At 45.9% G+C, this 20,728-nt stretch overlaps 1 protein-coding gene across 2 annotated transcripts in view; it reads left to right on the forward strand.

Annotated features, from left to right (window-relative positions):
• flna (filamin A, alpha (actin binding protein 280)) overlaps window positions 1-20,728 on the forward strand; it is a 46,512-nt gene that overhangs the window by 16,687 nt on the left and 9,097 nt on the right. The window contains exons 3-33 of one of the 2 annotated variants that reach the window (XM_071521274.1): window positions 1,932-2,183; window positions 3,282-3,379; window positions 4,523-4,670; window positions 5,008-5,126; window positions 5,271-5,348; window positions 5,559-5,721; window positions 6,340-6,540; window positions 8,554-8,691; window positions 9,004-9,130; window positions 9,485-9,621; window positions 9,796-9,992; window positions 10,181-10,294; window positions 10,400-10,543; window positions 11,071-11,194; window positions 11,562-11,722; window positions 11,857-11,947; window positions 12,371-12,540; window positions 12,685-12,802; window positions 13,272-13,384; window positions 13,632-13,781; window positions 14,269-14,587; window positions 14,952-15,125; window positions 15,453-15,615; window positions 15,944-16,104; window positions 16,515-16,682; window positions 16,817-16,940; window positions 17,203-17,359; window positions 17,720-17,909; window positions 18,813-18,836; window positions 19,416-19,663; window positions 20,239-20,313. In XM_071521274.1, coding sequence (XP_071377375.1) covers window positions 1,932-2,183; window positions 3,282-3,379; window positions 4,523-4,670; window positions 5,008-5,126; window positions 5,271-5,348; window positions 5,559-5,721; window positions 6,340-6,540; window positions 8,554-8,691; window positions 9,004-9,130; window positions 9,485-9,621; window positions 9,796-9,992; window positions 10,181-10,294; window positions 10,400-10,543; window positions 11,071-11,194; window positions 11,562-11,722; window positions 11,857-11,947; window positions 12,371-12,540; window positions 12,685-12,802; window positions 13,272-13,384; window positions 13,632-13,781; window positions 14,269-14,587; window positions 14,952-15,125; window positions 15,453-15,615; window positions 15,944-16,104; window positions 16,515-16,682; window positions 16,817-16,940; window positions 17,203-17,359; window positions 17,720-17,909; window positions 18,813-18,836; window positions 19,416-19,663; window positions 20,239-20,313 — 4,646 coding nt within the window. The remainder of the gene's footprint in view (window positions 1-1,931; window positions 2,184-3,281; window positions 3,380-4,522; window positions 4,671-5,007; window positions 5,127-5,270; window positions 5,349-5,558; window positions 5,722-6,339; window positions 6,541-8,553; window positions 8,692-9,003; window positions 9,131-9,484; window positions 9,622-9,795; window positions 9,993-10,180; window positions 10,295-10,399; window positions 10,544-11,070; window positions 11,195-11,561; window positions 11,723-11,856; window positions 11,948-12,370; window positions 12,541-12,684; window positions 12,803-13,271; window positions 13,385-13,631; window positions 13,782-14,268; window positions 14,588-14,951; window positions 15,126-15,452; window positions 15,616-15,943; window positions 16,105-16,514; window positions 16,683-16,816; window positions 16,941-17,202; window positions 17,360-17,719; window positions 17,910-18,812; window positions 18,837-19,415; window positions 19,664-20,238; window positions 20,314-20,728) is intronic. The other variant, XM_071521275.1, reaches the window with a different exon arrangement.

Consider the following 20,728-nt stretch of genomic DNA (forward strand, 5'->3'; position numbering starts at 1 on the left):
CAAAAACATCTCAGGAAAAAAAAGGGGGAAGCACACAACGGTCTCGCTTTAGAATAATTGGAGGACTCCATTGTTGCCATGGTTGAGCTGCCGCTCCCATGAATTATTCCCGTCTAGACAACGGCAACAAAACAAATCAAGTCTCTTTGACACGGTTGTGGAAGTTGGGAGACGGAGGGAGCAGTGCTGCAGAAGCAGAATACTTTTTAAACCAAGTGGGCCATGTGCTCCGTGTGCTTTCAACTTGGAAGTATTGATGTAGGATCACTGGTCAGGTTATATTACCACAGAAACATAACTATGACCCAAGAGGACAGCCAGCATCAGATCAGCTTTCTTGTCCAAAGATATTCTTTTAATTCATACTTGTATACAGAACACCTCTATTTTTTAAGCCTCTTCCTCTTTTTTTCCATCCTTCCTGCAGGCCTTACTGCACAGTGTGTCCCAAAAGTCTGGAAACAGGTGTCAGAGCTGCTTGTCAGAAGTGGGATTCAAACCCACGCCTCCATTCAGAGATCCAAAACGTTGACTTTTCAGATTCTCTGTGGAATAGCCTAAAGCCATAGTTTCAGGCCCCATGTGGAGACCTCTAATACCCATCAGTCCCTTACACTAACCACAACTTTAACCCTTAGTTCCTCCTTTACTCTGATGTAATCCCCCTCAGCTGGAAGAGAGAGACCCCTGCACACACACACACGCAGCACCACCCTTCCCTCAAGGCTAGACCTGAGCAATCGTCCCTCACGATCGACTGCTTGTTGTGTAACGTGTTCACACCCTGGAGTGTTGATGTTAGGGGTGTGTGCGTGTGTGTGTGGTTGTCTTCCTCGTGTCTGGGCTAGTATCTGGTTGCATCACTTTCTCCTCCGCTTGCAGCCGTGCAAGTGGTTTTGTCTCAACACGGCCCCACATCTTTCAGAACAACCAATAATTTAACTTGGTGTGCCTCTATGTCATGCAGGAATTTTGTAACACTCACTGTGAAACGTCATTGAAATGATGATCTCTCTTAAGATATCGGGGGGATGCGGTTGTCTGTACTTGAGAATGATGAACATCAGGTGACGCATGGATATTTTGCATTTTGTAATTACACAGTTCATATTGCTGCTGGTGTGTCCTTTGTGCCTCGGGCGGGAGCGGCTCTCATGTGAACGTCTATATTACTCTTGCGATATGATTCATCCGGAAAATTCCCTCACTGCACTCGTCTTGATACTGATTCTTTCACAATTTCTCTCCTCCTCCTCTTTTTACTCCCAGTCTGTGCTGTGTGTGTTTTATGCCCGTCTTTTAATAGTAAAGTATAAACGCTGAAGTGCCATGTTGAATGTCAACATGAACTATCGTTATCTCGCCCCAGGCCACGCTTGGTGATTTCTAGGTATGCCGTCCTCACCCCCCCCCCTCCCCGACAGATTAAAGCCGCACAGTAGATAGCAGAGACATTCCTGAGGGAAATTTAGAATTTGAACCACAGATCATCACAGATCTTGGCTTATCAAAACGCTGACGTTGAGGTAGAGGACCAAAGATAAACTCTGATCCTGAATCTGTCCTCCTCTTCCTCCTTATCAAAAACTGTTTTTCATTCAGTCTTTTCTCCCCTCTAGATTCTTTATAGTAGTTTTGACCTAATTACATTTTGAAGGGGGGTTGCACCCCCATTGTTGGCACACATTATTTAAATGCCTTCCCCTTTTAGCTATAGTGTTGAAAGGAAAATTTGTATGGAAAATTTCAAATTATCTTCCACCTGCCGCCGTGGTTACTTGACCTACTCTCCCTCTCTCTTCTCCTACTCATATTCAGAATGAAGTTTTGGTTTGTTATTTACAATTGTTTTAGTGCTGTCTTTCTCTCTTCTAAAACTGTGGATGATGGTTAGTTAACACCAAATCTGTCCTTCTTGACATCTTCTCCAGACTCTAAAGCCATCGTGGATGGGAACCTGAAGCTGATCCTGGGTCTGATCTGGACGTTGATCCTGCACTACTCCATCTCCATGCCCATGTGGGATGAGGAGGAGGAGGCGGACGACGGCAGGCAGAAGACGCCCAAGCAGAGGCTGCTGGGATGGATCCAGAACAAACTGCCCGAGCTTCCCATCACCAACTTCAGCAAAGACTGGCAGAGCGGCCGAGCCCTGGGGGCGCTGGTCGACAGCTGTGCTCCAGGTCAGTGTGTGTGTGTGTGTGTGTGTGTGTGCAGGGCATCAGAGGTTGACGATAGAGGTGTTTTGTGTACATGTCAAGTATCAGTTTGTCTTTTAGCATCGTACCTCTCTGTAACAAGCGACTCTCTGCGTACAACAGTAATAGACAGCTGCAGACCCAAGGTCAGGGAGAGCGTAAGTGCGTAATGCTCGTCTGTGTGTGAGGGGAGAAACTGAGGGCGAGGTCGACGACGAGCCCGACAGAGGAGGCCGAGAGCCGGAGAGACAGAGGAGTCGATGAGTGGAGAGGAGGAGCACTCAAACCTCCCATTATGGTCTTGTTAAATAGGAAAGTGAGGAGAGAGGAGGGCCGGGGGTGGGAGGTGAGGAGGAACAGGAGGACGAGGGGTGGGAGAGGTAGGTGAGGGAGAGCGGGGGATGAAGGAGGTTTCTGTTTACATGCTCGGGATGCTTGGCATACCTGTAGATCTCCAACAGGCTGCAGCGGGAGATAAGGGAACAGGAAAAGCTTTTATTTCTGTCCAGCAAAAGAAACATTTCCAACACCGGCTTGAAAGAGAATGTCTAATAACAACAAACCAACAAATCAACCTTCAGACTTGAAAGTCCATTATGAACCTCTTGAACAAAAGTAGTATAGATAGTAGTAAAGTTGTATAAATTCAAGGGCAGCCATCTTGAGGAGACACGTTTTGAATTCTCCTCATATCTGTTGGATGTCATCAAGGCTATAAGTTGAGAGCCAGGCAGTCAACATATTGCCCCTAATTAGACCGCTTGGCAGTAACACATGCAGCTCTCAGCTTCTCTGTACAGAGAAGGTCAAGCTCATTTAAATGTTTCTGTTATCCAACGCTGTCAACAAGGAGATACCGTTTCACCATTTTACACAGTGGGCGCCTCATTCCCTGAAACTCCTTTTTAATATCGATAAAGTGTGTTGCAAGTTCCTGATGCTTTCTCAGGCATTGAATTGGCTGCAAGGGAAAATGGGAGATTATGATGTTTAAGTGCAAGTTAATATTTGTGTGTGTGTGTACCTCTCTGCTGCTGTCTGTCTGTCTTTGTGGATCCAACTCACCTCCACTCTTTCTCCCAGGTTTGTGTCCTGACTGGGACCAGTGGGATCAGAGCAAACCAGTGGACAACGCCCGTGAGGCCATGCAGCAAGCTGATGACTGGCTGGGCATCCCACAGGTAAAATACACATAGTCTGGACAAATTGGCTTCATCCTAATCAACTCGGGCCTTGTAAACTAGTTTACCCTGACCTACAGTAGTTGGTCAGGGTAATGCGTTGTGGTAACCTAACCTAGGCTAGCTTTGTGAACTGGGCTGGGTTGGCCTCTCTCCAGACCTGCCGGACTTTACTCTTATACCTCTTTCACACCGGACTATAGTGACCTGGAAAATAACCATCGTCAACCATCAGTGCACGGGTTAGTCGACTCCCCAAAACATCCCTGTTCAAGATCAGGGTTGAGACCCAGACCAACTTTCCGCTCTACTTGGTGTGAAGGTTCAGTGTTAAACCATAATGCCATCCGCCGTGTTGATCAGACTGTAAACACTTCTACTTTCGGTGCTGCTAAAAGTTTGCAGCCCACAGGACGTTGCCATGCACAGCGTCTTGTGTGAATTACCCCTGATATGGGACGGACCCTAATCAACATCATGCCAGCGGTATAAGAGATGTTCCCTTGGACATCACAATAAGAAACAGAATGTCCTTAATTCAAACATTTCATCTCCTTTAGTGTCTGTCCAAAAAGGAAAGGCAAACATTTTACTGGGAGATTTTGAATGGAAGTCACCAAATTTAAGTTTACTGTGCTATTATCCTGGGTTGGGCATCGTTGGTGAAGTGACATGTCTCACAGTGTTGTGCTGGCATGATTGGCACAGAGCTGGCAGCTGGCACAGTGTAGCGTGCTGACAGTTGGTTCTGTGGTCGCTGGTGTTTCCGCCTGCAGCTCCGCTTCTGCTGAGAAACTAGCTTTCTCCCTTCCCCTGCTGTCTCTGTGGCTTATAAAATCAGACAACGAGCATGTCTTTGTGTGTGTTTGCGTGTGTGTTCATCTCAGGTGCTTTTTGAAGTCTAAGTTGAGCCGTGGTAGGCGCTAGACTGTGGTTTAGATCACTACGAAATCACGACGCTCTCCTCAGTTGATTGTGTGGGTAATATGTGCCATGGTAACCAACCAAACACTCACTCAGCCTCCCTTCCCCTCTTTCTTGAGCAAATATGTGAACAAGATTAGAAAGAGGGATTTCTCTATGGGAAAAACAGCCCTTTCATTATGAGAACTTTCTTTTTTTTGTCTCACCTTGGTCTCTTAGGTGATAACCCCAGAGGAGATCGTTGACCCCAACGTGGACGAACACTCAGTCATGACCTACCTGTCCCAGTTCCCCAAGGCCAAACTGAAGCCTGGCGCACCACTCCGACCCAAACTCAACCCCAAGAAGGCCCGCGCCTATGGGCCAGGTACACACACAAACACATCTGCATCTACACTTCAGGAGGGATGCTTTATTAGCAAGCAAATGTGGTTCCATTCACTAGAGCAGCTGGATCAGGTTAAGAGCAGAGGTTATTTAGATGTTTACAGCCATGGACTCAAAGGAGTTAGTCCAAAAGCTTGGCACTTTAAAACACATAGGAATTTAAGCTTATTTTACTCTTGCACCCATTGTTAATCGTTCTGGATAACACTGTCAGATAAATGCTTAAATGTAAAATATAGATGTAAAACAGCAACACTTTCATGCATTATGTGGGTACCTGCAGCTTTCAACTCTCCTGCCATCCCTCCTCTTTCCAGGTGTTGAGCCTGTTGGTAACGTTGTGATGAAGAAGGCTGTGTTCACCGTCGAGACCATCAGCGCTGGAATGGGAGAGGTGCTGGTCTACGTGGAGGACCCTGCAGGACACAGAGAAGAGGTACAATACTATACATATACAATACAGGCACTGCATTTATTGACCTCTGGACCTGCACCTTAAAAAAATTCCATGTGTGGGTATTCTGTTACTGTGTTTTTATTTCCCTGTGATATAGTGTGTTTTTTTTTTTATTTCCTCCAGGCTAAAGTGACAGCCAACAACGACAAGAACCGCACCTACTCAGTGTTCTACATCCCCAAAGTTACAGGAATGCACAAGGTAAACCTATAGCTCTACTCCTTATGCTTACCACTTTGATTATGACTATGATTAGCATCTCTAAAGAACCATAAAATTATAGTTTTAGGCTATAGCTTGTTAGGTTTGATTGCTTGACTAACAGTGTGGGCTCTCTCACAGCAGTGAAAGAAGTGGCAGTAAAGCGTTCCCATCCATCATGGTTCTCACTCTTTCCTATCTGCTTTGTAGGTGACAGTGTTGTTTGCGGGGCAGCACATCTCCAAGAGTCCCTTCGAGGTGGAGGTCGGCATGGCCCAGGGAGACTCCAGCAAGGCCACGGCCCAGGGGCCGGGCCTCGAGCCTTCAGGAAACATTGCCAACAAGGCCACCTACTTCGATGTCTACACAGCAGGTAATAAAACACGGACAATGTCAGTGAGGTTTTTGTCTCTTGTAGTTGTGTTGAGGTTAATAGCACCAGAACAAGAGTGGGAATTGAAAGATTCGCACCTATTACCTTCATTACGGTAACTCAAAATTGATATATTTGCGTCTATCAGCATCATTATGGCAGCCTAAGTGAAGCGAGGTGAAGGATGACTTTGAGTAGAAGACTTGATGAATGTTGAGTAGTTAGTTAATTGCCTATGAGTTACATCAGAACCACCATAGGTGGCAAAAATGTATAAATCAGCCAGCCTATCATCTCTCCGGTGTCGTTGGTTGAGGTTAGAAATTGAATGCATATGGTTTCATGATGTATTTTAATACATGTGAAACTAACTTTTTTCATCCTTCTGTGTTCCACTTCTCTCCCTCTCCTGCTTCTCCCCTCCCCCTCCTTCTCTCCCTCTAACCCCTTCCTCTCACCCTTTCTTTACCCACCCACCTTCATCTATCCCTTTATTCCTCTCTCCCTCTCTCTCTCTCACTCTCTTCCTCTTCCACCTCCCCTCTCCCTTCATCCCTCAACACTCACTCCTCCCTTTCTTCTCCACCTCTGCCCTCTCCTCCCCCTTGCTCCCCCCAGGTGCTGGCATCGGGGAGGTGGAGGTGGTGATCATGGACCCGGCCGGTAAGAAGAACACGGTGGAGTGCAGCATCGAGGACAAGGGCAACAGCAGCTACCGCTGCACCTACAAACCCACCCTGGAGGGCCAGCACATCATCTACGTCACCTTCGCCGGGGGGCAGATCAGCAAGAGCCCCTTCACGGTCAACGTGGGAGAGGGTAAGGCCGTCCTGTAGCCAAGAGGTCACCAGTTAGACCCCGCAACAGCATTAGCCCTGTCGAAATAAATCCTGTCCCTGAGCAAGACACTGAAACCTATTGGGTGTCTGTATAGAACGTAAATGGAAGATAGAAGCTAGTAATGGAATAATACAGGAGCAGTAAGCAAGGAGGGGCCAACAATTGCTTTGTATCCCATAATTCTTTGCTTTTATGCAACATGCTTCCTCTACATATCACCAAAATCACCTGAATGGAAGTCTTTTAGTCAAACTATTTCTCTAGCATTCAGGTAATTTAGGTTGTTCAAAATATTTGCAATCACTTTGACACTTGATTTCTCAACCACGTGTCAGTAGTATTTCCCAGTGTTAATCTCTCATATCAGAGCAATCTTCTGCTCCCATGAGTTACATTGAAACCTCTCCGATCTTAACAGTGACAGTGTTTGAAAGACAGTTTTTACACCTTTACAATTTGCTCACTTTCTCTGCTGTTCTCTGTTGAACTTTGTATAATGTCTTGTTGTCTGTTTCTGCTACTGTACTGGATGTTGTTTTCTCTCTATTCTCCTCCCCTCTCCCTCCTTCCCTCCTTCTCTTTGATAGAGGCCTGGTGGTATCTGTCCTCTCTCTGGAACAGCCTCTTCCTTCTGCTGTCATTTCCTGTTTCCTGGGATCTCTCTTGGGTACCCACTGTGTGTGTGTGTGTGTGTGTGTGTGTGTGTGTGTGTGTATAAGTGGGTGAGTTGAGTCGATGTGTGCCCTTGTGGGTGTTTGACTGAGCATGCAAAAGTGTTTTATCCTCTACTCTGTGTGTGTGTGTGTGTGTGGAATTGCATGTCCTTACTTGTGACTAATTCCCCTCTGTAGACAGCTTTACGTGTGTCATCTGCCTGTAAAGCTCTAAACTCAGACTGACTCAAACATCCCCAGCACTCTGTCTCCTTATTAGGAGTCTTCAACAAACCCATGTGGAAATACTTGTTCTTACGTGCGGCAAAGAAATTCACAAATATTTTCTCACATTTAGATGGAAGAATACCATTAAGCTGCAGTTTGTATGTTTCCAGGAAGTTAATGCCACTGGAACATGTTGGGCTTTATTACTAGCTATCAGCTGGCTAAATGAAACACAAAAATGAATAATTGTATTGCATGGTAAACAGATTTTTAAACATAATTTTTGTTATAATGATACATGCTTTCAATTAGAATGTCTGCTGTAGTTTGAATGCAAGATGAGTGATATCCTGTTTTTTTCCTGTTTTTTTTGTGCTCCTGATCACATCCCTGCTCAACTTAGCTGATAAATATTCATATTAACATACACCTGTCTCCATTTCTCATAAATTATCATTTGTGATTACAGTGGTTAGGCCAAGTTTAGTATATAGATAGAGTATATCACTGGCATCGAAATTGATTTAATAGAAATGTACATTTACTTTTTCTATCCCATTAATATTCTTTGTACTAGTACTCCCCTGTATAATATCTTGTGCCCGCTTTCAGTCGCTTGTGTCCATCTGTTCCTGTGGGGTTTCCTGAGCTGCCAGCAGGGCCATCTGACCGTGACTCAGCGGGTCCTATTTTATACACTTCTAACTGGGCGATGGCCACCCCACTTCCTGTGTGGGGATAAAGGCTCGCGCTTCCTCCGCTGTGGCCTATGAATCCGCTCTTAAGGTTCAGATACATAGGAGGATACGACGTAGAGGAGGGAGGGATGGGGGGGGCAGGAGGAAGAGAGGAAAAGGACAATAGAAAAGCACTGAAAGCTTTCCAGCAGCCCTTCAGCGTGATGGATGTGCCTTAGATGGAAATTGTTTTGTTTTCATATCATTCACCCCACACCTCATTCCTTTTCTCTCCACTGAAACCACTGCTATCACATGTGGTCATGATGTTGGAGTCCAAATACTCAAAGCTGTCTCTGTTTCTGTTGATCTGTCTGTTTCTGACTCTCTCCGTCTTTCTCTCTCTCTCTCTTTCTCTCTCTCTCTCTCCACAGCATGTAACCCCAGCCTCTGCAGAGCTAAGGGTCGTGGTCTGCAGCCAAAGGGCCTGAGGGTGAAGGAGACCGCAGACTTTAAGGTCTACACTAAAGGAGCTGGCACCGGGGAGCTCAAAGTCTCCATCAAGGGCCCCAGTGAGTGACGCTACAAACACCAGCAGGATTCTTCTTTTTACCAAAGCCAGCAGTTTTAACCTGAGCCTCAAGTTTGGTCTCAAATTATTATTTCTCAATTCCATCTTACAGCAAGAAGCAGCAAGAAGCAGTAAAGGGGGAAAAAAAAGTTTGAAAAAGTTTAGCCAGAGCTTAAAGCCTGAGTTTGAAATTTTTCAATGTTTGGTTTCCTTTTCCTTACTTGCCTCTTAAAATTAGGAGCAAGTTGGAGTAAAGAGGAAAAAAAGCATGTGGCATTGATGTGTGTGTGTGTGTGTGTGTGCATGTTTGCAGAGGGTCTTGAGGAGCCATGTAAAAGGAAGGATCTAGGAGATGGCGTGTACGGTTTTGATTATTACCCCACCACACCTGGAACATACAGCATCACCATCACCTGGGGAGGACAACACATCCCGCGCAGGTACACACACACACACACACACACACACACACACACACACACACACACACACACACTTGTTTGACTGCAAAATGTCATTGATCATTAAACCTTATACTTAATAACTAGAGGTCTGTATCCACAAGTGAGTACATTTCCTTCCTTTTAATATGTAAAAAAAACCTGAGCAACAACGATAAAAGGTGTACTGGACACATGCACACAAAAGTCCCTCATTTATCAAGCTTTTGGAAGCAACAACGGGGAAGAAATTGGATATCTTATAGAAGTAGGACACACACAAGCACATGCACACACACATACTCTCACACTGCACATCTGTAACAAATCTCAAACACGCTCTGCTCTGCTCAGTCCCATTGAGGTGAAGATCGGTGCAGAGGCCGGCCCGCAGAAGGTGAGAGCCTGGGGTCCCGGGCTGGACGGAGGCGTGGTCGGCAAATCTGCTGACTTTGTGGTGGAGGCTGTCGGAGACAACGTGGGCACACTGGGTGAGTGAGCCAGGGAGACGGCAGAGTGAACATAAAACATAGATAAAAAATCCTAAAAGTATTTGTTTTAGTAAGTTTCCCAAGTTGTACCTTCCGTTGCTCATTGATAGACTACTAAGCGGTGACTTCAGCTTTCTGCAGCTCTTGGTAACTTTGTTTTCCCTCTGTTCCCAGGTTTCTCGGTGGAGGGTCCGTCTCAGGCCAAGATCGAGTGTGACGACAAGGGCGACGGCTCCTGTGACGTGCGCTACTGGCCGACGGAGCCTGGGGAGTACGCCGTGCACGTGCTCTGCAACAACGAAGACATCCAGCACTCTCCCTTCATGGCTGAGATTGTCAACCCACCAGGGAAAGACTTCCACCCCGACAAGGTATGCACACACCCAATAAAGACGTGGACACAGCTGCACAACACAATCTGTGTGATTACACAAATGTACAACAGAAAACTTTGTGTTCGTTTTTGTGCGATTTTTTTGTTACAGAAAGAAGTTTCCCTAACTGCCGTTCAAACGTAGAACTGTGTTTCTGATGAGCTTTGTGAATGTGTTTATTCCAGGTGAAGGCCTACGGTCCCGGCCTGCAGAGCAGCGGTCTGGCTGTTGGAAAGCCAACTGAGTTCACAGTTGATGCCAAGCTGGGAGGGAAGGCCCCTCTGAAGGTTGTTGCTCAGGTACGACTACACCCTCTCTTTCCCCTTACTTTGCTTTTACCAACCTTTCCTCTTATCCATTCCCCCTTACTTCACTTACCTCTTTCTTTCTCTGTGGCTCTACAGGACGGTGACGGCACTCCTATGGACGTCCAGGTGAAAGATAATGGCAACGGGACATACACCTGTACTTACACCCCACGTAAACCCCTCAAACACACTGTTATGGTCTCCTGGGGAGGGGTCAACATCCCCGACAGCCCCTTCAGGGTGAGTGTACACACGCACACACACACACACACATATACATACATACATACATACACAGAGAGGCTTTGCTAGCAACCACATCTGGCGCCGTCATGCAGGTCCATTGGAGAATTGGCTGTGTGCAAATGGCTAAATATAAAATTAGGCTAGAAAAAGAGAGATTTTAGGTTACTGACACAGGAAACTATATCTTGTCTTTAGCTGGCCCCCTCTGGTCCTCTGGTCCTAGTTACTACCGCAAAACACCCTGAGCTGTAGCTTGGAAAAATCAGCTCAGTTAACCTAAACAAACAGCTGTGTTTTTAGCTAGCTAACTAATTAGCCCGCTGGCTAATGTAGCAAAGCATTAATACGACTAGCAGTCACTAGGCCTACCATCACTAACGTTCGCTTCTACTAGATTCATTAGCTAGTGCACAAATCAGATGAATTAACAGCAAGACAGTGAAGGATAATGCTAGCTCACAAGCTGAACTTACCTTCTATCATACTAAACCTGTCTTTTACTGTTATGGTTTTGCCAACAGATGACTGTAGGAGCAGGCTGTCATCCTAACAAGGTGAAGGTATCAGGACCTGGTGTGGCCAAGACTGGCCTGAAGGCCTTCGAGCCAACATACTTCACTGTCGACTGTGCAGAGGCTGGTCAAGGTAAAGTCACAGTTTTATGCTCTTTCATACAATAAGCTACAGTAGGCTACACTCCAATAAACTGTTAGTAGTTTACAAACTATATAAAAGGATTTTGACAGGTGTACATGAGTTACAAAGCTTGAGTGTGTGGTTAATGTGTTTTCCCTCCTTTACACGTTACATTACACATTGCATATCAGGTGTGTCTAAAAAGATTTGCTTTGCCCTTTCATTCTCATCAGTATGGGCTGCTTTGATTTCACCAGTTTTTGTCCCCATTTGAATTTAATGAATGGTTACAACAATAGAAGCAAAATGGATGGCTGTAGGTGGACAGTGGATTGGTATAAAGTGTATTAAAACGAGTTTACTCTCTTCTCTTCAGGTGACATCAGCATAGGGATCAAGTGCGCCCCCGGTGTGGTGGGACCCGCCGAGGCTGACATCGACTTCGACATCATCAGGAACGACAACGACACCTTCACCGTCAAATACACTCCTCCTGGAGCGGGCAGCTACACCATCATGGTCCTGTTCGCTGACCAGGTGTGTGTGTGTGTGTGTGTGTGTGTTATATGCTTTTGATCATGCATTGTGTTTGTGTCATGATGGCAGAGTGTTTGTGTTTGCTAAAAATGTGTGTGTTTGATGACGGTTTTCCTTGTGTTTGTGGTGTCTAGGCCATTCCAATGACTCCCATCAGGATCAAGGTCGACCCCTCACATGATGCCAGCAAAGTGAAGGCAGAGGGACCAGGACTTAGCCGCAATGGTAAGAACACACACACACACCAACTGTATCTGTTTATGAAGCTTCCTATGTGAAACATCTACTCGACACACTGTAATAAGAAACTAATTATATTTCATTGTATAGCTCTGCAAGTTCCTCATTTTTTTGTTTTATTTTAGCTAATTTCTTTGTTTCTGGCTATCACTGCTCATGTTACTACCCAGTTCTTCTTCTGTTTATTCCAAACAAACCGCTGTTTCTGCTGCTGCTGGAAATGTAAAGCACATCACTTCCTGTATGTGAGAGGATTTTTCCCAGGAAAGAGCTAGGCTGAATAACTGTTGTGTTATTGTGTTAAGACCTCAACGCAACAATTAAACTCACATAAATTCTCTCTCTCTCTCTCTCTTTCTCTCTCTGTCTCTGTCTCTGTCTCTGTCTCTCTCTGTCTCTCTCTCTCAGGTGTTGAGTTGAACAAGCCGACTCATTTCACTGTGAACACCAAGGGAGCGGGCAAGGCGAAGCTGGACTGCAACTTCAGCGGCCCGACCAAAGCTGAGGCCGTCAAGGACTTTGAAATCATCAACAACCACGACAACACACACACTGTCAAATACACTCCTGTGCAGCAGGTAAGATGGGTAACAAAAGGTCTTAAATTTGGCTTTCTGAAACCTGCAGATAGCCTGATAATCACTTCATCCATATTTTCCCACATAATGAATTGTGTGACCACAGCAGTGTAACTCGTGTGTAATACCCCCTTCCTGTCCCAGGGTCCTTTGGGACTGGCTGTGACCTACGGAGGAGATAACATCCCCAAGAGCCCCTTCAATGTTGGTGTGGCGCCCACACTGGACCTCAGCAAGATCAACGTCACGGGCCTGGGAGACAGTACGTCCTCCCTGTCTTCACTGTCTTGCATGAATGTAGTTAACACAACCACTATTAGATCAATACATCGGTCCGATATTGGCCTTTTATTAAAAATCGACCAGTCATCTACCTCCGATATGATGGATATGATGTCAGTTTGATTACATATTTGTTGTATGATTGATTATTACACTGGTTGTCTATTGGAAGCCCTTAATCTGAATTGATCCACACAAGTATGCATCAATATGTTATTACTATCCTGGTCTATCCTGGCTTTTCCAACCTTCCAAGAATAAAATTCAGGGGGAAAAACTGAATACTTGTAATTTTTTGACATGAAAATTATCAAATTTGCACAACGGTATCAGTATTGGCCTTCAAAAACCCCTAAACAGTATTTCCTCTCTCTCTGGAATATCTACATCTACATTAAATCGATCTGTGTCTGTTCCTAAACTGCCTCTCTGTGTGTCTCTCTCTGTAGAAATGACTGTAGGCAAGGACCAGGAAGTGACTGTGAAGACAAAGGGTGCTGGCGGTCAGGGCAAGGTCGGCGCCAAGGTGACTGGTCCAGCAGGCAAGCCAGTGACCAGCAAGGTACGGCATCTTATTTCCTCAGAAGCATTTCAATTGAATAGTGTGTAGATGACTTACTAGTTGTCTAAAATCTTGCAGCTATAGAAGGTGTTTTTTTTGCATGCTTGCTGCACCTTTGCTCCATCTCCAAGAGGAACTGTTTGAAAGCTCCTGCAGCACTATAATGCAGGAGGGATGCAGAATGCTAAAGTTAAGGCGAATGTTTTATTTTTTAATCGGCAATCTCCACTGATGTTTCCTGTTCCAGGTGGAGCCGGGGCTGAGCCCAGAGACCAGTCAGGTGAAGTTCATCCCCCGGGAGGCGGGGCCATACCAGGTTGAGCTGACCTATGATGGAGCTCCAATTCCCGGGTCCCCCTACACCCCCACAGCCTACCCTGCCACAGACCCTTCCAAGGTCAGCTACAATTACTGGTTACTGTTAATATTATTACACAATGCATAATATACAAATTTACAGACTTTTGAGTGATTGAAAAACTGGATAATTTCACCATTGACACCCATGAATTTTTGACATTTTTTATGCATTTATAATGGTTTAGCTCAGTGTCAGGATCATGAAACATTTTCTGTAAATTTATGGCATCTACTATGAATTCTGTTAATAAATGGAAAATAACATTTTGTAGATGCAAGGCATCTGCAAGACACTGACAATATCTGTATGCTACAATAGTCTGTATGTTAGAAATGCATTTAGTTTATTACATTAAAAGTTAGGATCTGTTGTCCATGTGTTTTCAAAATTGAATCCTGTTAATGTCACTTTCCTGCTTTAAGTGTTCATAGTTGCATTCTGGTTTGCTTGCACTGATAGTTGTATCACAAGACCTCAACCTATTCGATATCCTCTCCTTAATCATTCATCTCTCTCCTCCCAGGTTCGTTGCTCTGGCCCAGGTCTAGAGCGCGCCAAGGTCGGGGAGACGGGGGAGTTCGTGGTGGACTGTACCAACGCCGGTCCGGCTGAGCTGACCATTGAGATCATCTCGGACAGCGGGACCGAGGCCGAGGTCCACATCCAGGACAACGGAGACGGCACCTACACCATCACCTACATCCCTCTGTACCCTGGCTCCTACACTCTCACCATCCGCTACGGTGGCCAGGACGTGCCAAACTTCCCCGCTCGGCTCAACGTGGAGCCCGCGGTCGACGCCAGCGGAGTCCGTGTGTTCGGACCCGGAGTGGAGGGCAAAGGTAAGGGGGTGGGATTATGTTTGTGTCATTGTTTGTTGGTGTATAACCTGCTACTGAGGCTTTAAATAGCCCAAATATCCACAAAAATAGTCTAAATGAAAACACATTCTCATATATCTGACTATATTGGTGCTGCAACGACCCAATTTCCCCACGGGGAAACATTAAAATTTAATCTAATCTAAATCTTCATCTATAAACTCAAACCTCCACCAGCTCATGCATAAGCAAACATTTTACCAACAAACGTTTTCTGCTTTCATTTAATTTCATCCGCTCTTCATTCGATATCTCCTGCTGAGTTATTTTTTTAGGTTGTTTCCACCTGTAGTCACGCTGTATATTCCCTGTCCTGTGTTTTCAGGTGTTTTCCGCGAGGCGACCACGGACTTCACCGTGGACGCTCGCGCTCTCACACAGAAGGGAGGCGACCACATCAAAACCCTCATCAGCAACCCCTCCGGCAGCCGCACGGACGCCATGATCACCGACCTCGGAGATGGAACCTACAACGTGGAGTACACGCCCTATGAGGAAGGTGAGTGGGTGTCGACAGAATGTACCGATGTCTGTAGAGTTGAGAGGTTTGGTGGAGTCAGTGCATGTAATCACTTATCTGTCGTTTATGTTAGGGCTACACGATTATGATTTGAGGAACAAATTTCGCTGCACTTTTTGCATCTTACCTCAACATCCAGACTTTCAGCTACAGAGGCCCCCCTCTAAGTGAAATAAATGTTTCAATATTACCAATATAGCAGTATTCTAAGATTATGAATTATACAGTTCTACATGATTAATTGTCCATAATTTCTGTTGTCCAAGACATGCGTTTGATCTGTGTTACTTTGTGTGTGTGCTTCAGGACCCCACAATGTGGAGGTTGCCTACGACGGCTCTCCAGTGCCTAAGAGTCCGTTCCGCGTTCCTGTGACCGAGGGCTGCGACCCGGGACGTGTGCGTGTGCACGGTCCTGGCCTGAAGGGTGGCATCACCAACAAACCCAACAAGTTCACAGTGGAAACCCGGTAAGTGACACAAACACATTTGAAATCTTTGGGAGCATTGTGATGGCACTGAAAAAGTCCCATGAAATTTGGGTGATTAATTTGCCGTACCAATTTAAGTCATTGTGATTAATATACAGGAGATATTCAGTTTCATGCAGAGGGTAACTAATACACCAGCCAAATATGTAAAACTTGGCAACCTAACAAAAGTAGAAAATAGATGCTTAAATCTTGTTTACTGAACATTTAAAAGTATGTGGGTTACCAACGGGAGACAAATCTGTCCCCTACTAGCAGGTGTTTCTTCAAATCTGTGTGTCTCTATAATGACCTCCTCTCTCTGCAGGGGGGCAGGTACTGGTGGTCTTGGCCTGGCAGTGGAGGGTCCATCAGAGGCCAAAATGTCCTGCACTGATAATAAGGATGGCAGCTGCAGCGTGGAGTACGTCCCCTATGAGCCTGGCACATACAACCTCAACATCACCTACGGAGGACAGCCCATCACAGGTACTGAAATGTTAATCGATGTATGTTTAATGTCTTGTCTGTGATATGTCATTTTCATTATATTCTTTGTTAAAGCAGCTTCTCCCATTTCTCCATGGTATTTTTAATTTATTGCGATGATAGAAATACTAAGAAGGACGCAGGGTAGCGAAGACAGAGGAAAGACTGTTAGGATTCTGGCAAAGACGGAAAGAGTAGGATACTTTTCTTAGATTGTTTTAAGGCATTTGTACTGTCTTAGATAATAGAGAGTTGAGAGTGACAGGAAAGATGAGAGAGAGAAGGTACAACATGTGACAAAGGTCATGAGGCAGATTTGAACTTTGCGAATACATGCTCCACACTGGCTGCTGAGCTGCCAGGACACTGTAGTGTGATGTTTTCTAACTCCTCTCTCTCTGTCTGTGCAGGCAGTCCATTCTCGGTGCCAGTCAGTGACACAGTGGACAGCACCAAGGTGAAGTGCCAGGGTCCCGGCCTGGGCAACAACGTCAGAGCCAATATTCCTCAGGCATTCACAGTGGACGCCTCCAAAGCTGGAGTGGCCCCACTGCAGGTCCGCGTACAGGGCCCCAAAGGTAAGACTGTGTGTCTATGTTTCCGTGACAGTCACGTAAAAAAAATTATGTTTTTACACAAGCATCTAAACACTGCTTGGTATTTAACTTGTTTCTTTGTGTGTGTGTGTGTGTGTGTGTGTGTGTGTGTGTAGGAGTGGTGGAGCCTGTGGAGGTGGTGGATAACGGCGACCAGACTCACACAGTCAACTACGTTCCCACCAGAGAGGGCCCCTATTCTATCAACGTACTATATGCTGACGAGGAGATCCCACGCAGGTAACACACACACACACACACACACACACACACACACACACACACACACACACACACACACACACACACACACACACACACACACACACACACAACCTCTTTCAGTGTTCAATACGTACAGACGCAATATACAATCATTAACATTCAACATTCTCTAATATCGAATATTTATCACTCTCCAGTTTGTTTGTTTTTTTTGTTTTAACATGTCTCTTCTGTTCTTCTTCTCCCTCCCTCCCTCCCTCCCTCCCTCCTCCATCAGTCCCTACAAGGTGAAGGTGCTGCCCACCCATGATGCCAGTAAGGTGCGTGCCAGCGGACCGGGCCTCAACACCACGGGGGTGCCCGCCTCTCTGCCTGTCGAGTTCACCATCGACGCTAAAGACGCTGGGGAGGGACTGCTGGCTGTGCAGATCACTGTGAGTACACATGCAATCACATATGTATATTTATACTGTATATATGGACACATACATCTACGCATAAATACACTTATGTACATACAGTATACATATACAGCCCCACATTTTTACGGCTGAGCAATTGGAGGTTGTAATCACAATTATTATTCCTGATGCATCTTATATCGACAAGTCAGAATTATGATTAATTGTGCAGCCCTATTCTCTCACTATCACTCACACACACACACACACACACACTTACATTTACATAAATGATACATGCACACACTCTCAGGCAGCCAGACACAGCGTAACACCTCTCCCTCCAACACAGTGCAGCTGTCCCACTCTCATCCTCCCTCTCTCGCACCTCAGGACCCAGAGGGGAAGCCTAAGAAGGCCAACATCCGCGACAACCACGACGGGACCTACCTGGTGTCCTATGTGCCAGACATGACCGGCCGCTACACCATCCTCATCAAGTACGGCGGCGACGAGATCCCATATTCTCCCTACCGCATCAGGGCCCTGCCCACCGGAGACGCCAGCAAGTGCACCGTCACAGGTACGTTCAGCACAGGACACACACAGTTAATATATATACACCATATACAGGACAGGAGTCTTGTGTAATATATATATATGTATTTGTTGGTTAAGTGTGTTTGTAGAATGAACAAATAAAAATGTGGCTACACAGAAGTCCTACTCAATAGTGTTCATACACCAATTTTTCATTTTCTGAGCCACAGAAGTCCTTGCAAAGGTAATAATTCTCCCGTTTTTATATAATGTTGGCTTCCACTACAACTGACTGAAAACTCATTATTTTGTTGGTGCCTTTCTCTTCAGTCTTGAAAGAATTATAGTTATAATGAAATGATAATGAATGTTACAGTTACAATTACACACAAGACACACTGTTACAATTATAATGCGTTATAATGAATGTCACAATTCTAATGTGTTAAGAATTACATAGAGAAAGCCACTCAAGAGCAGGGATATGATTCACAGACAACACAGAAAAGGCAAATCTCCCATTATAAATCAATTGGACTTGTGTGTCCAAAACAAACTGATATCCTTAGAGGAAAAACAACTTGTATCTCTGAAAGAGGGAGAGAAGATAAATCACACAGTAGTGGAAAATGTCGGCCTAGCCATTTTGAGATTCCATCCCTCAGCGTACTTGACGCTCATATCTTGTTATTTTTTTTCGTGCATTGGTATGTTGTGTTCCTCACGCTGTGCTCCTCAGTGACACCCCCCCCCCTCCCACCCTGAGCCCAGTCCCTGCTGTACACACACACATACACCCCTCCTCCCTCCCTGCTTCACACTCCTCCACCACCGTTTGGAGCACAGTGATTGCCTCTCACCGCCCTCCACACCTCCACCTGACTGTCTTTTATTTGTCACTTTTGTTTTTTTTCACTCCCCTGCTTCTCACCGTTCCTATTCTCAGTCTCAATCGGCGGTCACGGTTTAGGTAAGCCTAAAGAACGAGTTTGTACTGTAGAGGAACTACTTTGCTCTCTCTCTGTCTCTCCGCATGCAGGATAGTGGCACCACCTTTCAAGCGGGTTCTCCCTCTCTTTCTCTCTCTGCTGCCTCTTCTCCCTTTTCCATTTCTCTCTCTCCTCTCTCTGTTTCCTCCTCTTGTTTTCTGCTTCCTCTCTCATAACTGTCCGTCTCCCTCTCACATCTAGTGGACAGACTAATGGACTAACAGAGTCGGTAGTTGATGGCATGGTGGAATGGCACTCTGGCTAATCTAGCTTCAAGTACTACATGGAAACCGTATGATAATAACGTACGATTCATTGGTAATAACAGCTGGAAAAATAACATGGTCATGACTGGATCTCATCCCACTCAAACCTGGTTTCATGGTTGTGGAATGTGCATGTTCGATGGTGTGTGTGTGTGTGTGTGTGTGTGAGAGAGTGAGTGAATGCTTGTTTGTGTCTTTTATGTATGCGAGCGTGTGCGTCTGCATGCTTGAACATTACCGCATCGCAACATTTTCATCTCGCTAATACCGGCTTATTCCGTCTCAATCCCTCAGGCGCCGGTGTCGGTCCGACCATCCAGATCGGCGAGCAGACGGTGATCACGGTGGACGCTAAGGCCGCCGGGAAAGGCAAGGTGACGTGCAGCGTGTGCACGCCCGAGGGGGCGGAGCTCGACGTGGACGTGGTGGAGAACGAGGACGGCACGTTCGACATCTTCTACACGGCGCCGCAGCCCGGCGAGTATGTCATCTGTGTCCGCTTCGGAGGGGAGCACATCCCCAATAGTCCCTTCCAGGTCACGGTGAGTGGTGTATACATCTGTTTATAGAAATGGACAGAGCAACACACACACACACACACACACACACACACACACCTGTAATATTCTGTACTTGAGCCTAGTGGTGTCCAATCATGTGCCATGGAGGGCCAAGAGTATGCAGGTTTTCATTCCCACCAGATGCTACACCAGCTGATTTCACTAGTTTTTCCCCATTGCTTGTGCGTGAAATCATCTGGTGTAGTGTTTGGTTGCAATGAAAACCACTGCTTCACCTATTATTTCTTGACTGAACTCGCCCAGACTTATAAAGAAACTTGTCCTCAGTGGATTATCAATGATCCTTGACCCCGTTTCCCTCCACAGCAGCTTCCTGATTGGATCCTGGTTACTCCAGAATTTTTAATGACTCTAACTACTGTTTTATTCCCCTCCAATCTCCTCCATCCCCATCACCCTCCCCATCCCTTATACCAACCCCTGGCCTCCTCCTCCTCCCTTTCCCCACCTCCCCCAATCTCCTCCCAATCCGTATACGCCTCCCTATTTTCCCCTGTACCTCCCTACCTCCATCCATCCCTCCCTCCCCCTCTTAGGCGCTGGAAGGAGCTCCCTCAGACCAGCTCATGCAGCAGAGCCAAATGCCCCAGTACTACGCTCAACAACCCTGGGTACCTAGACCTCTGTCTCCACCCTCTCTCTCATGCCTCTCTCAGCATTAACGCCATTGTGTTCAACATCCCTGGGTGCTATATCTCTGTCTCCTCCCTCCCTTTCATTTTCTCTCTTTCTTCCCCTCATCTCCATCATATTCACAAACCCTGGCAATCATGCCTCGGGTTATTTATGATCTTGTCATCTCTCATGGTCTCCCTTCTTCACCCTGCATCCAGTGTCTGGTCTCCGTGGCTGCTGTCTCTCATTGCAGGTGTTTTCATCTCTGAGAGGGTTTTTCTCTCCGTTTCACTCCCTCCATCTCATATACAGGATTCCTTAAACACATGGACAGTGCAATAGGGGTGCACAATATTCACCAAAACATCTATAGCATTTTTTTTTTTCTCCTGAATGTTGCAATTGCAATAC

This window comes from Centroberyx affinis, unplaced genomic scaffold (assembly GCF_046629955.1).
Source record: "Centroberyx affinis isolate AG114_WGS23_722 - 3 ecotype Tasmania unplaced genomic scaffold, CSIRO-AGI_Caff_v1 ptg000880l_1, whole genome shotgun sequence".
In the NCBI taxonomy this organism is placed as follows: Eukaryota; Metazoa; Chordata; class Actinopteri; order Beryciformes; family Berycidae; genus Centroberyx; species Centroberyx affinis.